We start from the raw sequence: 25,913 nt of genomic DNA on the forward strand, positions 1-25,913 counted from the left end.
ATTAATTATTATTATTATTATTATTTATTATTATTATTATTATTAATTTTTCTACGTGTCGATCTTCATCGATGACTCGCAATATTCGTGCGAATTTTAAAATCGACACGTAGAAGAGAGAACGCATTTCGAAGACATGCACTTGATTTTTTTTTATTCTCTTCTTCTCTTACTCCGTTCTATAATACTTATATTACTATAGCGTGTGTGTGTGTGTGTGTGTGTGTCTGCTGTGTGTACGTATTGGTTTTTTATTTTCTTTATATAATTTTGTTTTTTTTTTTTTTAATTATTAATATTATTATTTGAAGCAGCGCACTGCGAGTTCTGCGATCACCAGAGACAATCATATATATTGATTTTTCTCAACAATGACAATGACAATTAATTTTTAATACATTCATTCATTCATTCGAAACAACTGATACGGGATATGATCCGCAAAGGTAAATATGATTTGGAAGTACAGGTACAATTTTTGTTAACTCTACTACGTTAATTTTTTCCAACTAAATAATAGGTAAGATGTGTAAAAGGAGAACAAAGACAGAAAAGAAAGACCAAAGAAAAAAAAAAGAAAAAATATATATATATTTAAGAACAATGATTAAGGATACACGGTGTGTTTTACACAAAAAATAAGGAGGAAGTTAAAGAAAAAAGAAAAAAAAAATTTTTCTATTGCGTGAGAAGATGAATGGCGAGAGAAATGGCGAGACCAGCTGCAGTTTAAGAAATATTTTATGTATTATCATCATCATCATCATCATCATCAATCGATACCGGTCGATTGATCATGTATATAATGTTATATGTATGTATGTATGTATATATATATACGTATGTGTTTTATAAATACTTGTTGATAATTATAGAAAAAGGAAATTTGACAATGTCTTTTTCGTTTTTTTTTTCTTTTTTTTTTTTTTTTATACGACCACAGAACAGTCGCAGTTCTCTACTCGTTATTAACAACAGTTCGACCAAATCGATAATCTATAAACAAATCTCGTCGTCGATATTTTTTGCGCTTAAAAGGGTGGAACAGGTATCTTACTATCGGCAGTTAACGAATTAATAATAATAATATTGCGAGAGTACCCGCTATGTTATTTAATAATTACTTTTTTCTTTTTTTTCTCTCCCTCTCTCTATTTCTCACTTAGATCGCAGGATTAATTTGGCTCGTGGAAAGGTGAAGATAATTAAGAGAAAGAGAGTTATGTATGTGTGACGTGTTTTTAAGAGAGAGAGAGAGAGAGAGAGAAAGAGAGAGAGAGAGAGAGAGAGAGAGAGAGAGAAAGAGAGCGAGAGAGAGAAAGAATAATATGAAAATAAAAGAAAATAAAGAAACAAATTAGATCCACGTCACACTATATTATAACTCTCTCCTTATAATTAATACACCTAATGATAATTCCAAAACAATGTACATCTTCTTTTCTTTCTTTTCTTTTCAAAATGATCTTGCTTTTTGTCTGACATTGATGTTTAAAAAGAAACATCGTACCCTGTGTACGTTGTTATTGTTGCTGCTGCTGCTGTAGTAGTAGTAGAAGTAGTAATAGTGTAGTAAGAGTAGTAATAGTAGTAGTAGCAGTAGTAGTAGTGGTGGTGGTGGTGGTGGTGGTGATGATGGTGGTGGTGTGGTAGTGGTAGTAGTAGTAATAGTTGTTATTGTTGAAAGACGTTGTCCAGGATTTATAGACAGATGGTTACGTGTCACTCCGTTATACATGTACATATAACATGTGTGTGTGTGTGTGTTTCTTTTTTATTTTTGTTAATATTATTTCGTTTATTAAGTTTTCATTGTAAAGTCTTTAAAATTCCTGGTCGGCTAACGTGTGAAGAACAAACTCGAATCGATTACATCGACTTGGGTGACCATGAAAAGAAGAATAAAAGCAATTATTCTCTTTTTAAATCATGACATTAGATAAAGAAAATATTATATTGGCTTAATGAGATCGCGTATAAGCCATATCATAATATCGTGTATCTCTTATCATTATCGAGTTCGAGTTTATATTTCGTACTGATTGAGCCGACATCTGGTTTAATAGTTTAACTGCTTGACGAACGTTGCAAGCAGATATAAGCGTACAAGGGCGACATCTTTATCGATGTCGAGTAGCGTACGAACTAGTCCTGGGTTCTGTGTGTGTTTTGGGAATGAGAGGATGGTATAATGTACCGGTGAGACTTATATTCAATAAAGAAGGGAATGGGAGATGACTTTTTAACCGTCACTTCTATATTAGCGACGATTTTGATAACTGGCGTTACTTGGATTACCAGGTTGTCTCATTCCACCACCTCCCCTACCACCATCTCCTCCTCTTGAAAAGCCTCCGCGACCACCTCTTGCTCCATGTTGACCACCCCTCATCACTCCTCCTGGTCCACCTACAATCGATGTGTCATACTACTCTTACTAAATGTTACGATCAATACTATCTCGTGTTCTTCCTCTCACTCTCTCTTTCTCTCTCACACACACACACACATATTCCAGTTTACTCTTAATATATCTATGCTATCGTTAAATCATCACGATATGATCATTTAATGATTTTCCGATCATTACCTGGTCCACGTTGCTGTTGTTGCTGCTGCTGCTGTTGTCCTCCCATCGGTCGCATATTACCGTCACCAGAATTCAACCTTCCTCCACTACCATCCATTGACATCCTAGGCTTAGTTTTCTTTTCTTCCACGTTCAATTTTTGTCCATGCTCATCCGGATAAAATATAGGCTATGATAAAATATAATATTATACTCTTTATTGTGTGATGATAATATATTAAGGGGAAAAAAAAAAAAAAGAAAAAAGAAAAATTGATTATGGAAACTAACCAAAGAGTTTAATACTTTCGTAACAACTAATTGATCCTCAAATGTAATGAATCCATAATTTGGTACTTTCGTCGCGTTGTTACTACCCAATGGACCTTTGCATCTGTCACTAGATTTACTGTGTACACGTAAATCCGCCACTCTGCCATACCGTTCAAATAATTGACGTAAATCATGCTCTGACGCATTGTGTGGCAAATTTCCAAGGAATAGTTGATGAGCGTCACTGTATTGACATGGTCTTGCTCCTCCACGTCTTTCTCCATCTAATAAGAGATATATAAGTTATTAGTTACGGTAGGTAAAAATAATATCGCATTGGTTATAGAAATAGCTATAGTTTACCTCGTTGTACAAGACCACCTCTCGAAGCTCTTTGCTGTTGATGCTGAGGTTGTTGTTGAGGTTGTTGATTACTATTTGTCCTATGTGTTTGTGGTTGAGACGTGGCCACGTTCATTCCTGATAACGTAGCTCCGCTACCTGTAGGATGTAACGGTGATCTATCGTCTAACCTTAAATTCGTCATTGGTGGCTGAAAAGTAAAAAACGATGAAGATCGAATGTCCCTTGTCACGTCTAAATAGTAAATTCAAAAAGTTTAAATCAAATAAAAAAGAAATTATATCTTACATAAACTATGGGAACTTACAGGGGACATAGATATCTTCGGAACTTGAGGGCTAGGAGTAGCGGTGGAACTTGGAAAAGATTTTACCAAATTAGCGTAAGTTTTAGGCCCGCTACTGCTAACATTCGTGTTAGACACTTGATGCTCAGGTTCAGATTCTTGCGCAGATGGTGGAAATGTTTCAGTGTCTGTTTGTTCTTGAGTTTCTTCCGACTGTACTTGCGGTTCTTCCTCCGCCGACGTTTGCTGTTCCGCCGCAGTATCTGTTTCTGCTTCTTGAACGAATTGAGTTTGTGCTGCTGTTTCGGCAACGTATTGATGTTGTTGTTGCTGTTGTACAGGAGGTGGCGGTGGAGGCTGTTGCTGTTGTTGCTGTTGAGGCTGAGGCTGTTGTTGATTTATCAAAGTGGTTTCTTCATGAACAGATCCGTTCAGCACTTGTTGCATCACAGGATGCACCTAATGATTTAACGCAACGTAAATGATATAAACATTTTATAGAATGTATTGATCTTTTATTACTATGTTTTATTTTTTATACTAACCAGTGGCTGCGGTGGTTGTGCGTAATAAATCTGTTGTTGTTGAAGTTGTGGTTGTTGAGTAGGAATGATAGTAGGTTGACTTTGTGGTTCGGCAGCTGGTGCAGACCCTGTAAGCGGCTGTCCTTGAGTTTGATGTTCATCTTCGTCTGGTTCAGATGGACCTCCTTCTTCCGCGTCCCTTTCAGTGGTCTCGTTCATACCTCCTTCCATTCCACTCACATCCGTTTCTTCTTCATCGGGAAAGATCAAATCCTGATAACGGAAGATGTCATTGTGTACGTAATACTTTTTTGGTGCTTGAATGGCCAATACAAAAGTCTGAGTGAAGCGGCGCATCGGTTGTCCAGCATTGGATAGTTCGCCGGATACCTGAATAAAACATATCAAATAAAATAGATCGTACTTAATTGTACTAAGAGTTAAGTAATTAATTATATATTACTTACCTGCACAACAACTCCATTTTCAAGAGTCAGTTGTGAATCAACTTGACTTATCTTCGCATGGCAATCACGAAAGTTCAATTGTTGAATTTTTTGATGTATCTGTTTTTGACCGATAGCAGGGGTCGATTCTCTATTAGAATCTAACCCTCCATGTACAAAAGAAGAATGTTGATTGTAGAACCTAAAAAATATTCTGTCAATTATTACTGCCATAAATAAATAAAACGATATTTAATAAAGGAAATAATTAATACCTATGAAGATGTGCCGGAGCTTGATTAAGCAAAGTATAATATTGTCGGACAAACTCACGACCGACACTTTGCGGCGAGGGGGATGCCTCCATGACCATTTTTTTTTGCTTTTCGTCTCTCCAAATAATCTGCCAGAAGACTGATTAAATGCTCAGTTGCCAAAGCCGCAGTTTGATGAAGCAAATATCTGAAATAAAAAATAAAAGGAAGAAAATAAATAAAAGGAGTTTTTATTGTCAATATAAAACAAAGTATAAAAAAATGATTCCAAAGAACCTTGCGCATCGTGTCAAGTGTCTTGTTTAACATTATCACAAGACTGATGCGTAATGAAATATAAAAATCCTGATAGAATTTCCACAAAAGAACAAAGATTTTAATAAAATAGTTTCTAATAAATTTCTAATAAAGCTCTATCACTAAACTATCCTTGATTACTTATAGATAAAAAGAATTGTGCATGATTAAATCTCAACATAAACAAAACTGAATTCCACTCGTTAAACGAGAGAGAGGGAAAGATAGAGAGAAAGAAGGAAAGAACGCAAACATGCCACAAATTTACGATATAAGACTAGGAATGTGGCGTGAGTCGATTCACGCTAGAGAGCATCAAAGAGAAGGCGGGCAAAGATAGGCGGGAGAACGCAAAGAAATAATATCTCCAAAGGGTTAGGTAAAAACAAGTAGAAATAACACGAAGCATACCCCAAATATTTCTGTGGGATTAAACGCAATTGAATAGAAAACGGGGCGAAATCGAGGACAAAGAAGAGACTGCCCGGTCGGTCTTACGAGCAAGCATGGCGATTTTTCTTGATCTCTTCTCTGGGACGGTTACTCTAAAAATTCCCCAGAAAGCACGCTTTGGGGAAAACTAATTGAGCTAACTCATAAACAGTCTAAATCTCTTATCAGTGATATTGTTGCGCGTTGCACGAGTGTAATGAAAAAACAATCGGATTTTCGACGAAACATCGTAATTATTCGTAAATTAGAAACCGGGGCGAGGAGATAGAGAACGATGAAAAAGGGGAGAAGAGAGGGAGAAACGAGGAGGAGGTAGCATAGGCGAAACCGCGACTCGTATATCTCCTTCCATGCCTTTTTTCTTTCCTTCTTTTTTCTTTTTTTCTTTCTTTCTTTCTGCTCACTAACTGCTTTCTTTCCGAAACTCACTACTACGAAAAGTCGAATATCACTGAACTTCGTGTGATATCTTTTTACGTGATTCGTATTACTATTTTACACTCACCTAACAAGGATCGGTCTTGAATAGACGCGAAGCACTGAGTTTATCGATGATATTGAGAAAGCCGGGAAGAGAAAAACAGAGAGAGAGGGAGAGAGAGAGAGAGAGAGCAGCCTTTCCACGAGAGCAACAACAGTCCACGATAATGTTAATTATAAAAACAGTTCTCAGTGTTGGGTCCTCCGAGCACCTTGGTGTCAGCACATGCAGCGGAACCTGCACTGAAAAGTTAAAAGCAAATAGAAAGAAGCAACTGCTTCCGACAAAATCTTTTAGTGGATGCGTCATCTGTCGTTTGAAATATGAATTAAATCTTAAGGCGCATACGTAATAACATGCTATACATTTTTGGACAAAATTATTGATACATCGTTATCATTTTAATTCGACCTATACGAATATTTACTAATTGAATTTTCTCTTTATTATCTTTATTATCCGATATGAATATTGTTTTGTAATTTTTTCTATCGATCTTAACAAATCAATAGATTATATCTATTTATATGCTCGTATTATATCTCTATAATTACGATAATGGAACTTTTAAAATATTTTCAGAATTTATCATTGTATCATTCGATTGGACGATAAGATTATATTCTCTGATAATACAATATGTATTTTTTCCGTAAAAAATATTAGATGCCAGTAATAAGTGTGTGTGTGTGTGTGCATGGTAAGGAAAAAGAAAAAGTCCACTTTTTTCTTACGGTATTTTATCTTTTTTGTCAAAAATATCTGAAGAAAGAGGAATGGTGTTTTCGGAACGTCGTTAAAAATTACAATTGTACATTGCTGGAGCTTCATTCGTGCTCACGATTTTAATGAATGCAAACAGAGAGCAATGAGCGAGAGGCCTAAAGTTTGGTTGAACGCCATTTTTCGTGTGCATTTAAGATAGTCGCTCTTAAGCTCTTCGCTCATTGGTCGCTGTTTCCCGCGTTTGTAAATCAATTTCAAATTTCACCACGATGACCTATTTTTTGAAAGTTGTTTTTTTTTTTGTTTAATTATCATTCGCTATTTCGATAAGTTTCTATTTCAGTTTTTTAATTAAATCGTTTATATTAAATTAAAAGTAAATGCAAATCCTTTATATATATATATGTATGTATATATATATATGACGCCGTTCTTGACATCAATTAAAGATTGTTAATGTTTAGATAAAAAGTTTCAATGCTTTTTAGCAAGATAATTGAGATTACTTTTAAATCTTATCTCTCTAACTTTATCTTTTTTTATCTTTCTCTCTTTCTCTTCCCGGAATCCAAAAGTGGTTTTCATTAATTTTCATTACAAAATTTTAATCTCTCGTTAAATCAATTATGACAGAACAATGGTTTCTGATAAAATCGAACTTGTCGTTTTCTGTTAAAGAAAAAATCTCATTATTAACGTATTATAGTTAGAATCTTTCTCTCTCTCTCTCTCGCTCGTTCTCGCTCTCGCTCGCTCTCTCTCTCTCTCTCTCTCTCCTAATGTTACAATATTTTTATTAAACGACAATTGCGAAGTTAAAATCAAACATCGAAGCTCGACGATGCCTGAACTTTATACTAGACATATATCAATTAGTGTACTAGGCGGAGTTTATTATTAGTTTTTAATCGTTTTTTTTTTTTTTAATCTTTTTTAATTAATATGATATAAGAGTTTATTTACTCAATTTATAAAAGTGATCCTATCTACGAAAAAACATCTTAACAGAATAGGTAAGTCACAATCGCGCTATTTAACAGCTTATTATTATTATTATTATTATTTTTGTTGTTGTTTTTAATCTATATCAAACAAAATACTGAAAGCTTTACTTCAAGACATTATTAGTGCATCTTCTCTTTCTTCCTTTGTTTATTCTTTTTTTTTTCCAAGTTAATATTACAACGCACGACTTGAGCACAGATTTGTAGATTAGAGAAAAAGAAAAATACAATGGAGAGACTTGTACTTGAAATACATTAATACGACTTACTTTTTTTTTTTTATATATCTACAAAGAAAATTGTGTCAAATATATAAATATTAAGAATACCTATGCAGAGTCGTTCCTTTCATATTAGAGCGAAGAATCATCTCACCGAAGACATAATTAGCTGCAATAGAATCAGCAAAATACTTGTTTTTTTTTTTCTTTTTTTCTTTTACTTTTCTATACATACTTTTTCCTTTCTATAATAAGATCGATAAACCTTCCTCCTCAGTCTTATATGTAAATCTAATATTATATTTTAGATTCGACGCATTAAAGAAATCTTGTGTACATACTGTTTGTTTAGCTCTTTTTTTTTTTAAAGTAAAAAATAATTATATAGGACCTGGTCAATACAAATACACACACAACCGTATGCAAGGTATATTATGTACACAAAATGAATTTATTTTATCCTATTATTCTTACCAATAAGGAAGCAATAATCTTTTTACCTCATCTCACTCTCTCTCTCTCTCTCTCATCATAATCACTATAAACAGTTGGGCACCTATTACGTTTTTCTTTCTCTCTCTTTTGTTGTTGAAACATTCATGTGTAAAAAGTACATTGCCTCTGCTTACTCTTCTACGGTAGGTTTCATCTCCCCCCTCCCCTCCCATTAATTAACTTTAATTATAGACAAAATTAAAATAATCTTATATCGTTAAAAATGTGGACAAAGTTGGTTGTGTTTTTCTCTTTTACTCAGCTCTGTTCACCGAGTTATACGAACGAGAGAACTCGTATTTTTATTTATTCTCTACACTATTTCGTATTTTAAATTATTATTATTATTATTATTATTATTATTATTAATATTATCTTTCATCTATTGCTTTCCCATTTGCACAAGGAGGAGAAAAAAGAAAAAAAAAAAAGAAAAAAAAAATAAGAATCATGTATTTAATAAACACCACAAAATATTTAAATATCTTTTGTGGGGGTAAAAAAGGCGTGGGTGTTATTGTGGTTATCCTTTGTGGTCGCGTTTAATATAATCATTGAAAACTACGTTTGTTATTATTGTGCCCATTTGTTTATAACTTCGTTGGCCATATCCAAAAAATGCAAATACTTTGTTCTTCTTCTTCGTTTTTTTTTCTTTTTTTTTAAACGTAAATATGATATACGATCTCACACACACACGCCTTACAACACTGAATATATATATATATAATATATTTATATGAGACATTAATGCTATTAATTAATTGTAGAAATTTTAAGATAAATAAAAAATGGAGATAAATCAATGAGAGTTAATGAGAGAATAGTCTTTAAACTATAATATATAATAAAAGAGTTTGGACTATATTGTACAAAGGGGTAAACGAGAGATGGAAGCAAACTATGTAAATACATATACGCATTTAAAGAAATATATACATGTGTATATGTATATACATTATTTTTCTTTTGTTTCTTTTCATTCTTTCTTTTCATACGTTCGCGCGAATGTTTTCTCTCTATTTTCCACAATGCTATTTTGTTAAACGCAACATGATCAACTATTTTACTGTTTTAATTGTGAATCTTGATGACTGAATTTGTTTAGCGGCAGTTGTCTGCGTTGTTGTTCTTGTCGTAGATGACGTGGTTGTTTATTAATGGAATGATGATGATTTGACGATTTATGATGAAATTTGTAGGGCGGGAAACCTAAAAAAGAAGGACAAACAATTGTTAATGATAAATCTTTTTCCTTCTCTCTTATCACAAATATTACAAAAATAAATAATAAAACAATTATTAAAAAAAATCATTTGACAAATCGATTAACAAAGAAGTTAATCATCCGAAGTCATTAATACTTTTTTTGAATTAATAAATTTGTTTTTAACAAATGAAGAGACCGAATCCGTAATTATGAAAGTGACTTAAAATATAAGCCATATAGTTTTTATTTTGAGATATTTTTACATTTGTGTTGGAACTATTTAAAAATTATTTCGTTCTACTATAATACAAAAAGAAAAAGTAAATACATTCATTCTCGAAAAGTAATTCTTTTATATAATTTTAAAATGTTAAGTACAGCGCGTGTGATACAAAACTTGTTTTTTAATAACTCGAATGACTTAGACCACTTCCACAATCGTCGATTCAATTCTAATGTTTAATAATTTTTAGTAACCAAAACAAAACAAAACAGAACAGAACAGAACAAAACAAAAAATAGTACAGGATAATTTCAACAAAGGATGAGATCACGATATATATAATTTGATTGTCCATTATGAATTATTTTGAATGAATTGACTTACCAGCGTTTGCAATGAATATTACATTGCGGTCGCAAATAAGGATTTCCATTAATAGGGTTGGTGCCTTTGATTTTGGCGACCTCCCCTCTGCTTGCCGCCATAGCCTGAGCCTCCTGAAACAATCCCATGACGTGTTAGTCAAATAACCTACTTAATGAACTACTCCTCCCCAACTTTCTGTATTTAGATAAAAATTATCAACAAAGAGAATGACTATGAAAGAAAAGATTCGGCGTATAGACTACCACACGCACACTTCTATAATAGAAAATAATGTAAAATAATGAAGATATAACAGAGAATCTATATAGAGGCTACAGGCTAAGGTAGTAAGCTGCAGGCTGCGTGTTCCATTTCATATTCTTCCTTTGTCCTACACATTTCTGGAGTCTTCCGTAAGCTGAAATATTTATTTATATTTTTCTAACAAACAGCATAAAATGCTTGAAAATTATATTTAAACATCTATTGATATATATATATATATACATATACGCACACACACACACATATATATATATATCAACAGTTTGACAACTTATTTTATTTCAACTAAACTTTTACAACACGCACTACCAGAAATGTTTAAGGCTAAGGAAAATTAAATGAAATAAAACCGAAGGGCACGTAGATGTAATTATGATAAGCAGAGAATCATTTTTGTTTTAGTATAATACTTCCAAAGGGTTAATTTCTATTCATTTGTTAGAAAGATCAATTATTAAATACATACTTTCTACATATACATACACTTTCTATTAAGTTATTATGCAGAGAAGTTAAATTAACATGTAAAAAAAACTTCAAATCATTGACATCGATCAATTGAAATCGCTCGAGTCATTTGAAAACAAGTCTGCATATAAAACACTAAAAATATTAATCATCATTTGTTTTATCGTAACAATACAGTAACCCCTTGAAAGCATATGTTGAACGGATATTGAAAAGCATTACAATTAATAAAATATTAGTGATAATACATCCCAAGGTGAATCATTCGATACCGAGGATGAGAGAACGTTGCAATTGTATCTATAAAGCTGATATGATTAACAATATTAATCGATTAGTATTCCCAACACAATTGTTATATCACAAATATAGAATAAATGAGACAATTTTGTTCTTTTTTTTTTTTTAAGCAACATAGTTATTAAGATACATCAAGACTTGATTTTACAATTAACATATAATTGTGAAAAAAAAAAAATAAGAAATTTAAACTAAATATTACCAATACTTTAAGTTTCAAATGATCGATAATATAAGAATGTGCTACTTTTCTTACACATTCATACGTACATATACATGCGTTCAATGTGGAATTATATGCATATATATAAAAAACACTAAAAAGAACAAAATAAACAAATAAAAGGAGTATACAGAATGAGCGATGAATTAAACATAAAAAATATTAGATATGGGATTGAATGAAAATGAAATGACAAGGAAATATTTTTTCATTATGGCGAATATATACTAATAATAAAAAATCAAAAAAAAAAAAAATGGAAAATAAACAAAATAAATAAATATAAAAAATATATATACCAATAAAATATGATATTTAAATGAAATATGCCATGGGAAAATACAAAACAATAGAGAAGGAACGCTAATGCGTACCTTTACCGCGTGCACCACCGCGCCCACCACTGTAGCCACCATCGTAACTACCACCGCCATAGCCATAGCCGTCTGCGTTTCATGGAACACACGGTATAAAGAGACAATGGGATCAGTATGGTAATTACGCGCAAAAAACACGTTAGTTTTAACTTTTTCCTTTTTTTTTTTTTTTTTTTTTTTACAATAAAGTCTACGTTCGCTAATGAGCCTTCATCTCTTAATTAACAAAATATAATCAATAAAACAATCAGCTCAACAGAAATTTGTTAAACATTATTATAAAAAACTTGTCAATCTTTTTTCTTTTCAAGACAAATTTCATTTGTACTATGGGCATATGTATATAATATATAAATAAATGAATATCGTTTTCTAAAGATCTTATTCTTAAGTTCGTGTTATGTTTATTGAAAAACTATTTCACATCTTCCAAAGGGTTTATTCGTTTGCACATTTCAAAGTTCTAAGTGCTGAGAGGCTGTTGTTTTACGTTTTCAAATTATTCTCATCCATTATTCTTTTTTTCTTCTATTTTGAATCGTGAGAGATGTATCGTCTATGAACAACTATGGATAAGTTGTTGCATGCACGAACTGATAATTGCAGAAATGAAATTTAATTGTACTACCAAATATGTTCACCACTGTCATTAAGGATAATAAAGGGATATATGGATGGGTAATATGAAAGAGAAGGAGAGCGGAAGAAAGAGTGTATAATCGAACAGATAATCCAATTTTTGTGGCTATTCTTTTAGTTTGTTTGTTTGATGAAGGCCGAAATGTACGATTAAAGTAGTAATATTATTCGAATGGACTTTTTAAGGGGGGGGGGGGCACGATAGATAAATTTAAGTAACTTTCAATTGATTTCTCTTCGAAAGTAAAGTAGTCAAGTTACGTGACATAATAATGAAAAGAAAAAAATGCAATTGACAAATACAGATAATAGAAAAATTGATGATCAGCGTATTGAGATATGCTTAATGAATATAGTTGATAAAGTGATGATATGAATTATGATGAATGAAAACGTAGAAGAATTGTCGAAGCATGCATGAGATATATATAAAAATATATTTTTTGCCGATATAGGATTAAAAGCAGGAACGGAAGGTTCAATATACCATTTCATACGACATATTGTCCTGTACATTTTTGCTTTAATATTCTCCAAATTTTAGTTCATATATAATTATGTTACAGTGATTGCGTGCCTTTGAAGTCAGCGAGTCTGTAGAATAATAATAATAATAATAATAACAACAATAACAACAACAACAATAACAATAATAATATATACTCGTGAAAACCGAAATAGATGAGAAAAGAAAGCTATATTCCACTGATTCACTGACATCAATCAGTGAACGTATGAAATGTTACGTATCTTTAAAATTTTTTATTCACAAATTCATTTATATTAAAATTTGAACTCAGTAATCTCTCTCATCGAAAACAATTAAAACATGCTTTTGAAAACTTGTTAAAAACCTATAACAAATTTTCTTCTATTTTTTCCTTTTTTATTTAAATTAGAAAGTGCTAATTATAAAAAAAAAAAAAAAAATACAAACAAAGAAAAAACGTGACCCGGTGCCATGTGCAAATAATAAATTCTAATCGTGCAATATTATTGATCTTTTCCCATTAAATAACATAATGAGAGAATCTTAAAAAAGAAAGAATTCGGATTTGTTTAAAAAATAGACTTCACACATTCACTGTTACATATATTATATGTCATTTTCTTTAATTTATCGTTAATACTATAACCATTCGCACGTGTGTGTTAAATGTAAGTGTTATGTGTATGTGTATGTGTGCATCTTTTGCACGTAACATGTACGTGTATAATTGTCTATTTGTAATATTTGTGTTAGTTTAATATTAACAAGGCATCAAAGAATATAACTTAGTAAATCGTTAAATTTAGTTGGTCACAGCTTCATAAACAGCCAACCCTCTGGAAGTAGGTATTCGGATTATGTTCACGATCTCTGTATATTATTATTATTTCATACATATATATTTGTATATGTGTGTATACATTCATCATAAATAATGTGTGTTTATATATATATATATATATATATATATATATATGTATGTATATATATAAACATACATACACAAAGTATATTACTAAAAGGTTTTATCAATTAAAGCCACGATAGGGTCGTGATATATATTATTGTTGTTTAAAAACTACGGTATTACACGTAAAAAGAGGTAGAGGAACATAATCCGAAAAAATGGTATTTTTCCTACACGCCTGAGCTGCTGGTTCACACACTGTTCTGGTGTAAACAAAGAACCAATCACCGAGATATATATATATACATACAGACACACACATATATATATATATAATCGAGAAGAAGGAACTTGCACGATTATGCGATAAAAGTCTAATACCCGTGTGTTATATAATATTAATAATGATAAGAAAAAGATACAGTAATCCTTTCTAGTTGAATAAAACAACCAACCAACCGATCAGTCAACCAACTAACCGACCAACTAACCGACCAACCGACGTTATATTTGACTTTAGACTGAAAGATTAGTCGCTGATCCGCCTGCAAACCAGCACTCACCCTGCAGCATCAGCTATAATTAATATCACACATCGTATATAATCTTTTGTATGATACATACTATAATACCAAACTTCTCAATATCTATACGTTTATCGCGTACCACAAAGTAAATAGTAGTACACATATATATATACACATATATATATATATTATTTGTTATGTTGGCAGACGATCTCCATACGTTCAGCTTTGAATATTAGTACTGTAAGCACTATATATACGACATGCCTCATCAAACCAATCATAACGATCAATGTGACTTGTAGTTGAACATTTTTTTGTTCTTTATTTCTCCTATTCTTTTTCTCTCTCTCACTCTCATTTTCATTCTCGCTCTCTTTCTCTCTCTCTCTCTCTCATTCTCACGCAAAAGAAATTCTTATTTTCTAGCAAAGCCTGATTAATTGATTTTTGTAGGTAATTTCAGTGATAAATGTTAAAATAAGTTACTATAGTAATCGTCTGCCGAATACACTGGGACGGTAACGATTGTTCTTTTTTTCTTTCTTTTAAAATTTTTACTTTGACTTTTTCTTGTTCAAGTAGAGCACTAGTAGCAAACACGTGTGTCTCACGTGAATTTTTTTAGTAATAGTCAATAAAATTACCGTATCCACTGTAGTCGTAGCCACCATAGCCGCCGTACCCACCGCCGTAATAGTCATAGCCTCCTCCATAACCATCGTAGCCTCCTCCGTAGCCTCCTTGACCGTATCCACCGCCATATCCGCCACCATAACCACCTTGACCCCAACCTCCTTGGCCGCCAAATCCACGACCTCTTCCTCCTCGACCACCTCTACCACCTCGACCTCCAGCACCGCCGCGCATTCCGCCCATTCCGTCTGGTTTTGGAGTGGCTTTCTTTACGTCGACCTGAATTGATTGAATTATCCCACAAGATTATATAGAATTTTTCATTAATAATACAAGTTTGTGATTGACTTTTTTTTTTTTTCTTATACCAACCTCCTTGCCATTTATCGTCTGTTTAGGTGTCTTCAAAAGTTCATTCACTACTTGTTCTGATTCGAAAGTAATGAAGCAGAAACCTTTCCTCTGGTTCTTTGTCTTATCGAATGGCATCTCTACGTCTACGATCTATAAAAAAAATTAGAATAATTTTCACCGATGGTATTTGCAGATGATCAAATGTTTCGTTTGTATTCAAGAACGTTGTACTTACAGTTCCAAACTGTGAGAAGAAATTTTTAATATCCTCATCCGCAAGTTCCGTCGAAAGGCCACCGACAAATATCTTCCCATGCCTGGCTTTTGCTTTCTTCGGATCTACTTTCTTATTATTAATAATGTGATCACCAGAAATAATCTATGAAACATACCAATTCTAGATTATAGAAAATGTATCAATGTGTATATAAAATTTTATATATTTATTTGTTTTCATCAGAAGTAGATCGTCGTCATGCACACTCAGTAGCAGAACTGGTACTTAAATTTCATCAGCCAATTATTACAAACTTGGAACTATCAATGATGAAATGATATATATTAGAAAGTATCTTAATTACCTTGTCTAGCGATTCAGCTTTTGCAAAAACAATAAACGCAAAACCGCGTGATCGTCCTGTATTTGGATCTGTTTTAACATTGATGCTTTCAATATCACCATAAGCACCAAAATGATCTCTTAGTTCCTCTGAAAAATAAATACAATTAAAAAATTGTGTTCAATCGATCTAAAGCCTATCTCTTCTCCAACTAATATTAAAATAAAAATGTATATGTGCTAAAGCTCAGAAATAAAGTTTTCTCATCTGACAATCGTCATCTGAAGGTGTCCTAAGGTAAAAAAAAGTATGCATCATTGCTTAAAAAGCACAACTTTTTCCTTTCGAAGTTTTTTTTACGTCCCATTCGATAAAAAAATGAATACTCACTATCTGTTGTTTCCCAGCTTAGACCTCCGACAAATAATTTCCTGTTGAAGATAAAAATAAATAAGAAATTAAAATTATCATGTTCGACCTACTTTCCAAATAAATTATTATTCGAATTAAGCAGCAATCATAGCTGGCTATCATCTGGATATGTAACTTTAGCACTAAATATACATATTTTTTTTACTCAAAGTATGTTACATTTTGGAAATAAATAAATAGATAAATAAATAAATAAATAAGCAAAAAGGGCAAGGAAAAAAAAAGATAAAAAAGAAAATAATAAAAAATTGAATGTACCTATCGTTCAGAGAATCCTGGTTACCTCCGGCCGACCTGTAAAGCAATGGAATGAGTATATTTTACTAAAAGTTTAAAAGATCTTTTATATAAATATTAAGGATTAAGGGCGAAGCAAAAATTTTAATTTTGTTACGAACTGTATCCATTTATATATATTTCAAAAAGGAGTTTGACTTGACCCCTGGAAAAATTAGAATCATTTGTTAAAATATTAAAATTTAATATTGATAATACACAAGAAACGTAAAAGACCATTTGTCATTTGGAAAAGGGGTTCTGGATAAGCTCTCAAGTTTTGGCGAGGAACTTTATTTAGCGGATGCAAGTAATTTATTAAATGCTTCATAATTATATGTTTATATAATTACGTGTATGTATATTCAATCACAAACTTAAGTTGAAGTTAATTCAAGTGACCAACTTTATTATACTGCCTGCCATGAGAGATTTGGAAAAAATATAATTTTTGTATGAACAAAAATATCAGTAATAGTTTCAAGACAAGAATAATAGTAATAAAATGTTCATACCACTCCTAAAATAAATGAATTATAATTCATTGCAACTTTTTTTTTTTATATTACCATATGTATGAAATAAATGTGCATTTATATCCTCAGTACGTGAAACAAAAGTTGTGACAACCAACCATGTGATGACAGCTCTGTACACCATAAAAATCATAATCTGAACTTCAAACAAGTATATGCTTCAAGAACAAAAAAAAAAAAAGAATTGAAGGGAAAACTTGGAAAAAAGTATGAATATGGAAATTAACGTATTTAGAGATCAAAATACTTTTCATGACGTTCTTGCGAACCCAAGCTACAGTTACAACTCCAGTTGAGATACAGCTGCTCCTAAAGGAAACAAGATTTAACTTTTCCAAGTTGAACTCTGACTGCTGATTGGCCCAAAGAATTGGCATATGGTAGATAGACTGCAACTCTATTAAAAAGCTAAAAAAATTGTTTTCATATTACAAGTTAATGCTGGTCACTTCTTCATATACTTTTTTTTTCTTTTTTTTTCTTTTTTTTTTTTTTTTAGTTAAACTTATATGCACATGATACTGAACATTTATTTAATATATAAATATATGTATATGATAATGTATATATTTGTTTCTTTGTTTAGTCATCGGCAAAATATTATTATTGTTTCAAGTCCTGATATACTTTTCGTCCTTTCTACATATTCAAATTACGAGCTGCAATATGATTTCATTTTTCTGGCAGTTTGGTGGTAGTTGTCTGTACTTAGATATTGATCTTTCATATATCATCTAGGGCTGGTGATAAATACCGTGGGCACCAGTCACTCGCCGCTTATCAGTTGTTGGTCGGGTCACGGTTAGCCGGTTGCGAGCCGCCCGCCATAATCGCACTGGGTCGTTTGCCACCTGCAGACCAAGCCACATAAACTGAGTTAATGGCATTCCGACCTATCGGAGGTTTTCGCATTGGCCCTAGTGACTCTGTGCTTTGATCACGCCCAAACAGCATTGACATCGTATCAGAAATTACTCTACGCGTGACCCAGCAGGCAAGTGTGTGTCTGTGCGAGACTTATTGATCTGACGCAATTGACTCGACTTCCAGTGCTTGTGTAGTGACGAAACATGACGGACTTGAACTTGACGTTGACTTCTCATAAAATTCAGACTCAGAAGTCATTCATAAGGCTTCACGGTTCAGTTCACAGATCCCAGGTAAGCGTACATTATTGTCAATCGTGAACAATTGACTAACCAGAATTCGGCTGCAATGAATGTATGAGGAAGATTCTCGGCTGTCCAAAAACGGATTTGAAAGTTTACACTCTATAAAAACATTATAATCATTATTTGCGTTACTCGTATACAAACTTGATCAATAATAGAATCACAACTTTTCTTTATTAATTACAGAACTAGAATAGAATTAATTAAATAGGTAGGAGCAGAAATAAGGAGTTTACACAAAGTTATAAAATTTCAAATAAACTTATACCTCGCAACAACAGCACAATAAAAAGTTACAACTAGCACTTATCATGATTACGCATATATTTACCTTATCTTATTTTCTCAATAAATATCATGCATTATTTTATTTGGACTTTAAAATTGATGTGTTAAAAACAGTGGAGTGACGGCCTTCAGTCATTGATTTTTGTTACGTTCTACATTACGTTTACATTCCTGAACACCTATCACATGGATAAGAGAAAGTACACCTCCAAATTTATAAACTAGGAGATTTTCTAAAGTATTTTCAAATATTTATGCCATTTCAAGGAAAATCTACGCGATAAGCACAGCATAAGGATACTACCTAAAATTTGTAGGTTACATTCGCTTTCCCAAAAAAATTTTATATACCTCTACGTTTAATCTAATAATGCTTACCCATTTTCAAAAAACATACCCCAAACTATGAGTAAGAGTTTGTGATAATCCAAGGCTGTAAGGATGACAAAAGAAAGAAAGAAAGAAAGAAAAAAAAAAAAGAAAAAAAGAAGTCAATTCCTTAGTATCAAGAGTCCAAAATGCTGTGGCAATGTAAGGAGCAAAAGTAACGGCATAAAAAGTAAGAACACAAAGTAGTATTTACATAGAACGAGTCCGATAAAATCGATACATATCAGACTAATTTCGCCGAATCCGGTGAATAAATCATCCAGCTTGAGTTCTCGTTACGCTGAAAAAGGGTAAAGTCAAAGAGGTGCTACGTAGCTAACTGAGACAAATTCTTATGATATACACAATCCTTTAAATTAAGTATTTCTCAAAGATATTTTACAGGAAAAAATAACATTCTTAATATATTTTTTCGTAAATAAGAAAAAAATTGATATTTGATTCGTTACACTTACTCTCTTGCATCGATAATAATTATATATATACACACATTTTATATATATATATATATATTACTTTCGAATCGATAGCACGAATGTAAATTGACTATTGTAAAAAAGTAAAAATATATAAAAAAAAAAAAAAAAAAAAAAGAAAGAAAGAAGAAATTTTTATTGGAATGAAACGTAACGTAAAACGTAATAAAATACACGAAGGATATGCCCAAGCATGTTGAACACGCGATAAAAAAACTTGATGCATATGTATATACATCAGTATAATCCAAAGCCCGCCATTTTATATGCCTCCTTCATGCGACGAACGAACAATGCGTGGGCGCGTCCCTCTGAAAACCTACGGCCGGCATCTCCACTTGTTTTCTTTCTGAATCACCATATATATATCAAAGTACTTGCAACGCGTTCGAAAAAAAGAAAGTTACCCAATGTTTTATCATAGTAACGTCACGCTGGTAGTACAATTGTAAAAAATGCAAACACTCATTTTCCGTCTGATGTCGTTGGATTACTTTTTCTTTTTTGTTACCGTAAAGGGGAAAGCTCCCGCGTCCGCCATTTTGTCATACGCGATCGTACCAAATGAAAGCTACTCGACACGGAACTAGATAATCTATATATCTACAGCTATATAAAAAAATATATATACATACATACGATGTATATGTACATATATATATATATATCACGACGCACAAAATGTAAAGAAAAAAAATATATATTTCTCCGCGCGGATAAAAAGTTAAATTACGTGCGTCAGAATGAAACGTTATTACGCGTTCGCCATCCAAGCTGGAAAGCAATCTGGGACACAACGGAGATTGAGAAAAAGTTACCTGTCCTCTTGGGACTCCTGGTTGTTTTCAGCGGCGTCCCCGCCGCCACCATTCTCCGCCTCGCCGTTCTGCTCAAAGTTCTGATCAGCGATATCTTCGCTGAAGTCGTTGTTCTCCTGATCAGCCATAGTTATACGCGATTGATTTACGTGTCTTACCAAAAGAAAATAGATAGAAAGATAAATTAACACTTGAGGAACACGTCTTAAAAAGGGAAAAAAAATAAGTGTGTTCCGACTAAAACGTTTACGTACACCGCACGAGCAACAAACACTTTTCACGTCCGAACAGCTCGGCTGCCGAGAGGAGAAGGGAGAGTAGCTCGTAACTCTGTACGGCTTCGAAGCTTCTGCGCAATGCATCACGGGAGCCCCACTACTTCTCCGCCAAGGCGGTCAGCCAATCGCGTGGCTCCGTCTCAGTGCCGTCTTCGAGCGTATCTATGCCCCCATTGGATCACCGGTAAATAATAGATCCATGCCGGCTAAGAAAACAAATTGTTATCGATCGATATCGATTCTAATAACTATGTATACTGTACTTCTTATATCTATTGTGACAAAATACTACAATGAAATTATGTTATTATATCAAACAAGTCTGTATTAATAAATTATTTAAAAAAGAATAAACACAGTCGACCTCAATTACACATTTTTATGTATATACCTTGTTAATTGAATATAAAAGGCATTGAAATGATCAATTATTTCTATGTAATAAAAAATTAAGATTGACGAGAACGATCGGAGTAACGCAAGAGAAAAAATATTACGATTTAATGAAGTCTTGTGACATTTTAAGTAAAACACCTAATATATACTCATTAGTACGTTCCTGAAATTTCGATCAATGTGAGAAATTCTGAAACGGAAGAGAGACGGGCGGCGGATGTGGCGGCATGTCCCTGGGATGAATCGGCTTCGGTGTAGAGTCGCGTAGGGAAGAGTACCAACATTGGCTGAGATTGGCGGCAAGCATCGCGAAGCGACCAATCAAAATCCATATGAGATCCCGCTCCTTTGCCTAGTTTTTGCTTCCCACAATTCCAAGCGCGCGTGGCTCTACGAAGAAATCAATAAAATATATTATATTTATCAATGGATCGGACCGCGTTTACGCGGCTCTCACACCAATATGATTTCGTTACTTGATTAACATCACATGGAAGATCAACGAATCAAAATTTGTATTATTAAATGATATTTCTTATAGGCTTATGTCAAAGATTGGAATACATATTCGACGTTCGAATGTAAAACTTAATATAAATATATATATATATATATATATATATATATATATATAATGAGTGGAACATTTCTTTTCCAGATGATAGCGCTGGTATCGTATTAGATGACACGTTACTTTGTAATCTACGTGTCTATATTTTTATCATCGGTATGTAAACGCTGCTTTTCCTCTTTCTTCTTTTCATTACAAAATGATACATATATTTTTGAATTAATAAGTATGAATTTTCATTCTTGTAAATAATAAATAATTTCATGAAATACAGACTGTGTGATCATCATCAAATCATTGGAAGTTAATCGATACTTGCTTCGATATACTTACTGACCGATTAGCTTTTGTTTACCAACGTCTCAATGTATCGATTCAAATTAGTTCAATAAATTGTTTATACAGTTTCATAGGAAAATTTTAACGTGTAAAAGGAAAAGGCCGAGGCCGTCGAAATGCCTGAGGAACAGAAGGTGGGTTAGTCTCCCTTGTATATTCCTAAAATAGGATGTCGGTGAAAATGAAGAGGGGAGAGAGAAAGAGAGAGAGAGAGAGAGAGAGAGAGAGAGAGAGAGAGAGAGAGAGAGAGAGAGAGAGAGAGAAACTTAGGTCTATACCACATTCTGTGCTCGCACGTTTCACTCGCTAACCATAATACTATGCATGTATATCCGTAGGTCCTCAAACTACAGGATGTCTGGCGTACTTGTAATAAAATACGTGCTGCAATATTTCGTTTGGGTCTTAGTCTTTGGGATCATTATAAACCTCTAGATCCTGACAATAACAGCTTGATCTCAGGTAGAAAAGTAATTTCTCAAAAATTTCCTTCTTAAGAGGATTAGATTAAACAATCTTGCAAATCGTTCTTTCGCAGAAACTAAATTTGTATCAGTTTTGAACGGACCACTGAAGGAAACTATCGGCTTATCTGATAAGGAAATATGTGATCTTGCTGATTATTTTCGTGTTCAAGATGGACGGATTCTTTACAGGCAATTTTGCGAGGTCATTCATGACAGTGGTATGACGAACAATTTTTTACAGATGTGTCGTGAGATCACGATCGAAGAGAATTCTCGGTCTGAAAAGTAATAAAATTCTTTTAAAAAAGTGCCTGAATTGACTGACTGACTTTTTTTTTCAAAAAGATACTTTATCGTATATTTAGTTTCATAAATATTATAAACAGTTACTTTCTACAAGAAATGATTTCAAAATTCTTCAAAATCCAATAGTACATCCCCTTTAAGTGAAGATTTATCGTAAGTAGGTTGTAAAAGTGACAACGGATTTTCCCTAAGGGTTCTATTGTAATCTTTCTCTACCTGAAACGAAAGAATTAATTTTATCTACCTGGAGAATTTTGAATTTTCTCCAAAATTTTAACGTCAGAAAGAAAGCACATTCGTAGAAACGTAAAGAAAAATCGTTTGCAGTTCCTGATTTTAGTAAGAACAAGCCACTCGTAACTGGATTAGAATGGGAAGATCCACTTCATGTAAACGTCTTGAGTGCTACCGAACTTCGAAAATTATGTTTGATAATCACTCATATCGCTGTTCAGATAAACAAGCGTAAACTCGTCTTGAGGCCCTATTTCCAAGATTACGAATTAGTACGTTTCGTCAAAAAAAGAAAAGAAAAATAATAATAATTTATTAAATATCTACATACGAACATGATCTATACGATCTTTCAATATCTTCCTAGATAGCAAAGAATGTCGGTACCGTTACCTACGCTCACTTTGGTCGAGTACTCAAATTTCTCGGCATTGTTCTCGGTTCGGAAGAATTCTGTTTATTGGTGAAAAGATTTGCGAAAGATGCCTACACCATAAATTATGTAGCCTTCGTAAAGGCCATCGACGAGGCACAAGAATACATGGAGAAACATGGAATGCTAGATCTTGCTGGAGTAATAAGAGTTTTTCAAATCTACAAAAAATAAACGAATTAACGTTAATTACAAATAGTATTATCGCCTAGCTAATACAAATTAACGAAATGAATTTTTTTTTCTCCATATATTTACATAATTATAATACTGTGAGGAAATGATTGAATTCTATCGATTTAATAGAAATTACTTGATCAATTTCCTGGCCGAGTGATTACCGCAGAATTGCCGAAACTTCCAAGGCCAGAAATTGGTAGAGTTGATCCAGCTCGAGTCTTCGGAAAACAAATAGCCTTTCATCCTGTGATGAAGTTACAGAAAGAACAGATGTCCTTAATGGAAGTTATTCATCGAATTCAGAGACACATTTTTGAGCTTCGAATTCGTATTTCAGAGTTCTTCAAGGTTGCAATCGTTAACTCCTTTAAAAAGATCCTATTCTAAGAAAGAGATAATGAAATAAAATCATTTCTAGGATTTTGATCCTTTGAATGATGGCAGAGTAACGGTATCACAGTTTAGAAGAGGATTAGATGCTCTTCAAGTGTCTTCTTTAGGACGTCTTTACATTGCTGAAACAGATATCCATGCTTTGATCACTCTTTACAAAGATCCTAACGATCTTGATCGTGTTTGCTGGAGGACATTCGAGGATGATATAAATCAAGGTACCTTTAGATTAGATACTACAACTAGAATATCTTGTTCATTCGATTTTAACGTAAGATCTTCTTCGAAGTGTTCACTGTTAAGGAATTAGAGAAATTGCCGAATTTGAAAGTAGTTTCACCACCGAAAGAAATAGAGGAACTTGGTAAAAGAGGTGCCACTGATTGGCAATGTGAAAAGAAAAGCATAAGAGAATTATGCGAAGATACGTTGCAGAAGGTTCGACATAGAGTCGAAGAACGGCGAATTCTTTTGAAACAATTTTTTAAAAATTATGATAAGTAAGTGGCCTTGAATCTTATTATTCGATCTATAACGATTATTCATTATTATATTTTATTCGTTAGGAATAATTGTGGTCACGTAACTCGTGCACAAATGAGACAAGTTCTAATAACCGCGACTATACTTCTATCGTCCGAAGAAGAATATGCCCTTGAACGAAGATACAACGACGATCTCGGTTTCGATTATTACCGATTTTTAAAGGAATTAGAAGCTAAACCTATAGTAGCACCTCTTTATGATCGAATGCTGGAAGAAAAGAAAAGAGTTAACGCTGAGGCTAAATTCCCACCTAGCACCGAAGATGAAACAAACATCGTCCTTGTATTGGCCAAGATTAAGGCCAAGGTTGTACGCGAGAGAATCAAGGTAAATCATGAAAAAATATCTTGGTTTTTATTCTTGACACTTTCAATGTGATTCCCTCTTTTTATTTTTGTCGTCAATTAGGTATCCGAATTTCTTAAGCAATATGACACACATAATGAATTGTCTGTAAGTACGACGGATTTTACTCGTGGCTTGGATCAACTTCGTTGTAATTTGAGCACCACTGAGGTCGATACTATCGTCAAGATCTTCAAGTCCCCTATGAAGTACTATTATTCTATAGAAAGATAGAAATCTTTTTCTACAAAACATAACTTTTTTCTTTTCTTTCTTTCTTTTTTTTTTTTTCTTTTTCGCAGGCCAGGTTTCGTTGATTACGCCAGGTTTGCTGAATGTGTCGAGGAAGCAGTAACTATTGGTAGTTTAGAACGAGCACCTTTGCTTGTACCTATACAACATATTCCTTCAGAAGCTAGCAGCAGGACATTCCTTAATTTCGAAGAACGACATATATTAAGTCAGGTGATGGATAAATTATGTGTTGTTCGACAACCCAATTTGGAGGAACTCTTTGTAGTGAGTTTGATGGGTTTATTCATACAAAAATGAACAAGAGGTTTCAACGATCATTAATCTCTTATTTATCGATAATTTGTAGGATTTCGATAAAGAAAATGTAGGTACGGTATCGAAGAATTGTCTGATGCGGGCTTTGTCCATCAGAAGAATGTTAGAGTTGATAAACAGCAAAGGATTTGATGTCCTTTACAAATGTTTTTCTATCGATAGAGCTGGTCATCTTGAATTTGATTATCGTGCATTTTTACGAGCTCTACGTTTGTTAAAAGAAAATAAATCAGCTTTACCATTTTAAATATTTTTTGTCTAATATTTGTCTCTTACAGCTTTTATAAGCATCTCAATAAAAAAGAAAAAATTGTAGTGTTCAAATATCGTATTATATATGTAGTTTAACTATGACATTTTGAAGCTGTTAAGAAAGCCAGAAAGGTTCTATTGTTCGAGTATTTATACGGATAAGATGGGGTATCTTCGTTTCGACTTCCTCCAAAACTCGTTTTGTTCTTCTCCTATCAAGTGGATTACAAAACTCGT

At 33.0% G+C, this 25,913-nt stretch overlaps 3 protein-coding genes across 10 annotated transcripts; 1 reads left to right on the forward strand and 2 right to left on the reverse strand.

Moving 5' to 3' along the window:
• Positions 1-256: 256 nt before the first annotated feature.
• LOC122635524 (ras GTPase-activating protein-binding protein 2) lies at positions 257-6,219 on the reverse strand. The gene is made up of 9 exons (XM_043825839.1): positions 5,992-6,219; positions 4,737-4,923; positions 4,483-4,663; positions 4,037-4,405; positions 3,513-3,950; positions 3,206-3,395; positions 2,861-3,126; positions 2,591-2,759; positions 257-2,409 (listed from the first exon to the last, which is right to left on the reverse strand). Exons 2-9 carry the CDS (start codon positions 4,832-4,834, stop codon positions 2,261-2,263), a joined length of 1,860 nt encoding a protein of 619 aa, XP_043681774.1. The 5' UTR covers positions 4,835-4,923; positions 5,992-6,219; the 3' UTR covers positions 257-2,260.
• A 1,058-nt stretch (positions 6,220-7,277) lies between these two features.
• LOC122635527 (RNA-binding protein squid) lies at positions 7,278-20,690 on the reverse strand. Of its 8 annotated transcripts, none has more exons than XR_006328694.1 (10): positions 20,367-20,690; positions 16,669-16,704; positions 16,369-16,409; positions 16,000-16,127; positions 15,654-15,797; positions 15,437-15,568; positions 15,076-15,343; positions 11,863-11,934; positions 8,429-9,625; positions 7,278-7,469 (listed from the first exon to the last, which is right to left on the reverse strand). XR_006328694.1 is itself a non-coding variant. In XM_043825846.1 (10 exons), the coding sequence occupies exons 1-9, from the start codon at positions 20,492-20,494 to the stop codon at positions 10,279-10,281; spliced, it is 972 nt and encodes a 323-aa protein (XP_043681781.1). In that variant the 5' UTR covers positions 20,495-20,689; the 3' UTR covers positions 9,403-9,625; positions 10,231-10,278. The 8 variants fall into 8 exon arrangements, 7 of the variants coding, with proteins under 7 accessions (XP_043681779.1, XP_043681778.1, XP_043681781.1 ...); XM_043825846.1 differs by lacking the exon at positions 7,278-7,469 and adding an exon at positions 10,231-10,343 and having other exon boundaries at positions 9,403-9,625; positions 15,118-15,343; positions 20,367-20,689; XM_043825845.1 differs by lacking the exon at positions 7,278-7,469 and adding an exon at positions 10,231-10,343 and having other exon boundaries at positions 9,403-9,625; positions 20,367-20,688.
• A 1,015-nt stretch (positions 20,691-21,705) lies between these two features.
• LOC122635522 lies at positions 21,706-25,672 on the forward strand. The gene is made up of 13 exons (XM_043825835.1): positions 21,706-21,767; positions 21,886-22,084; positions 22,289-22,412; positions 22,489-22,635; positions 23,051-23,229; positions 23,325-23,531; positions 23,697-23,918; positions 23,989-24,181; positions 24,253-24,463; positions 24,530-24,836; positions 24,918-25,063; positions 25,157-25,373; positions 25,456-25,672. The coding sequence occupies exons 2-13, from the start codon at positions 22,067-22,069 to the stop codon at positions 25,669-25,671; spliced, it is 2,187 nt and encodes a 728-aa protein (XP_043681770.1). The 5' UTR covers positions 21,706-21,767; positions 21,886-22,066; the 3' UTR covers position 25,672.
• The last annotated feature ends 241 nt before the right edge of the window (positions 25,673-25,913 follow it).

Source organism: Vespula pensylvanica, chromosome 18 (assembly GCF_014466175.1).
Source record: "Vespula pensylvanica isolate Volc-1 chromosome 18, ASM1446617v1, whole genome shotgun sequence".
In the NCBI taxonomy this organism is placed as follows: Eukaryota; Metazoa; Arthropoda; class Insecta; order Hymenoptera; family Vespidae; genus Vespula; species Vespula pensylvanica.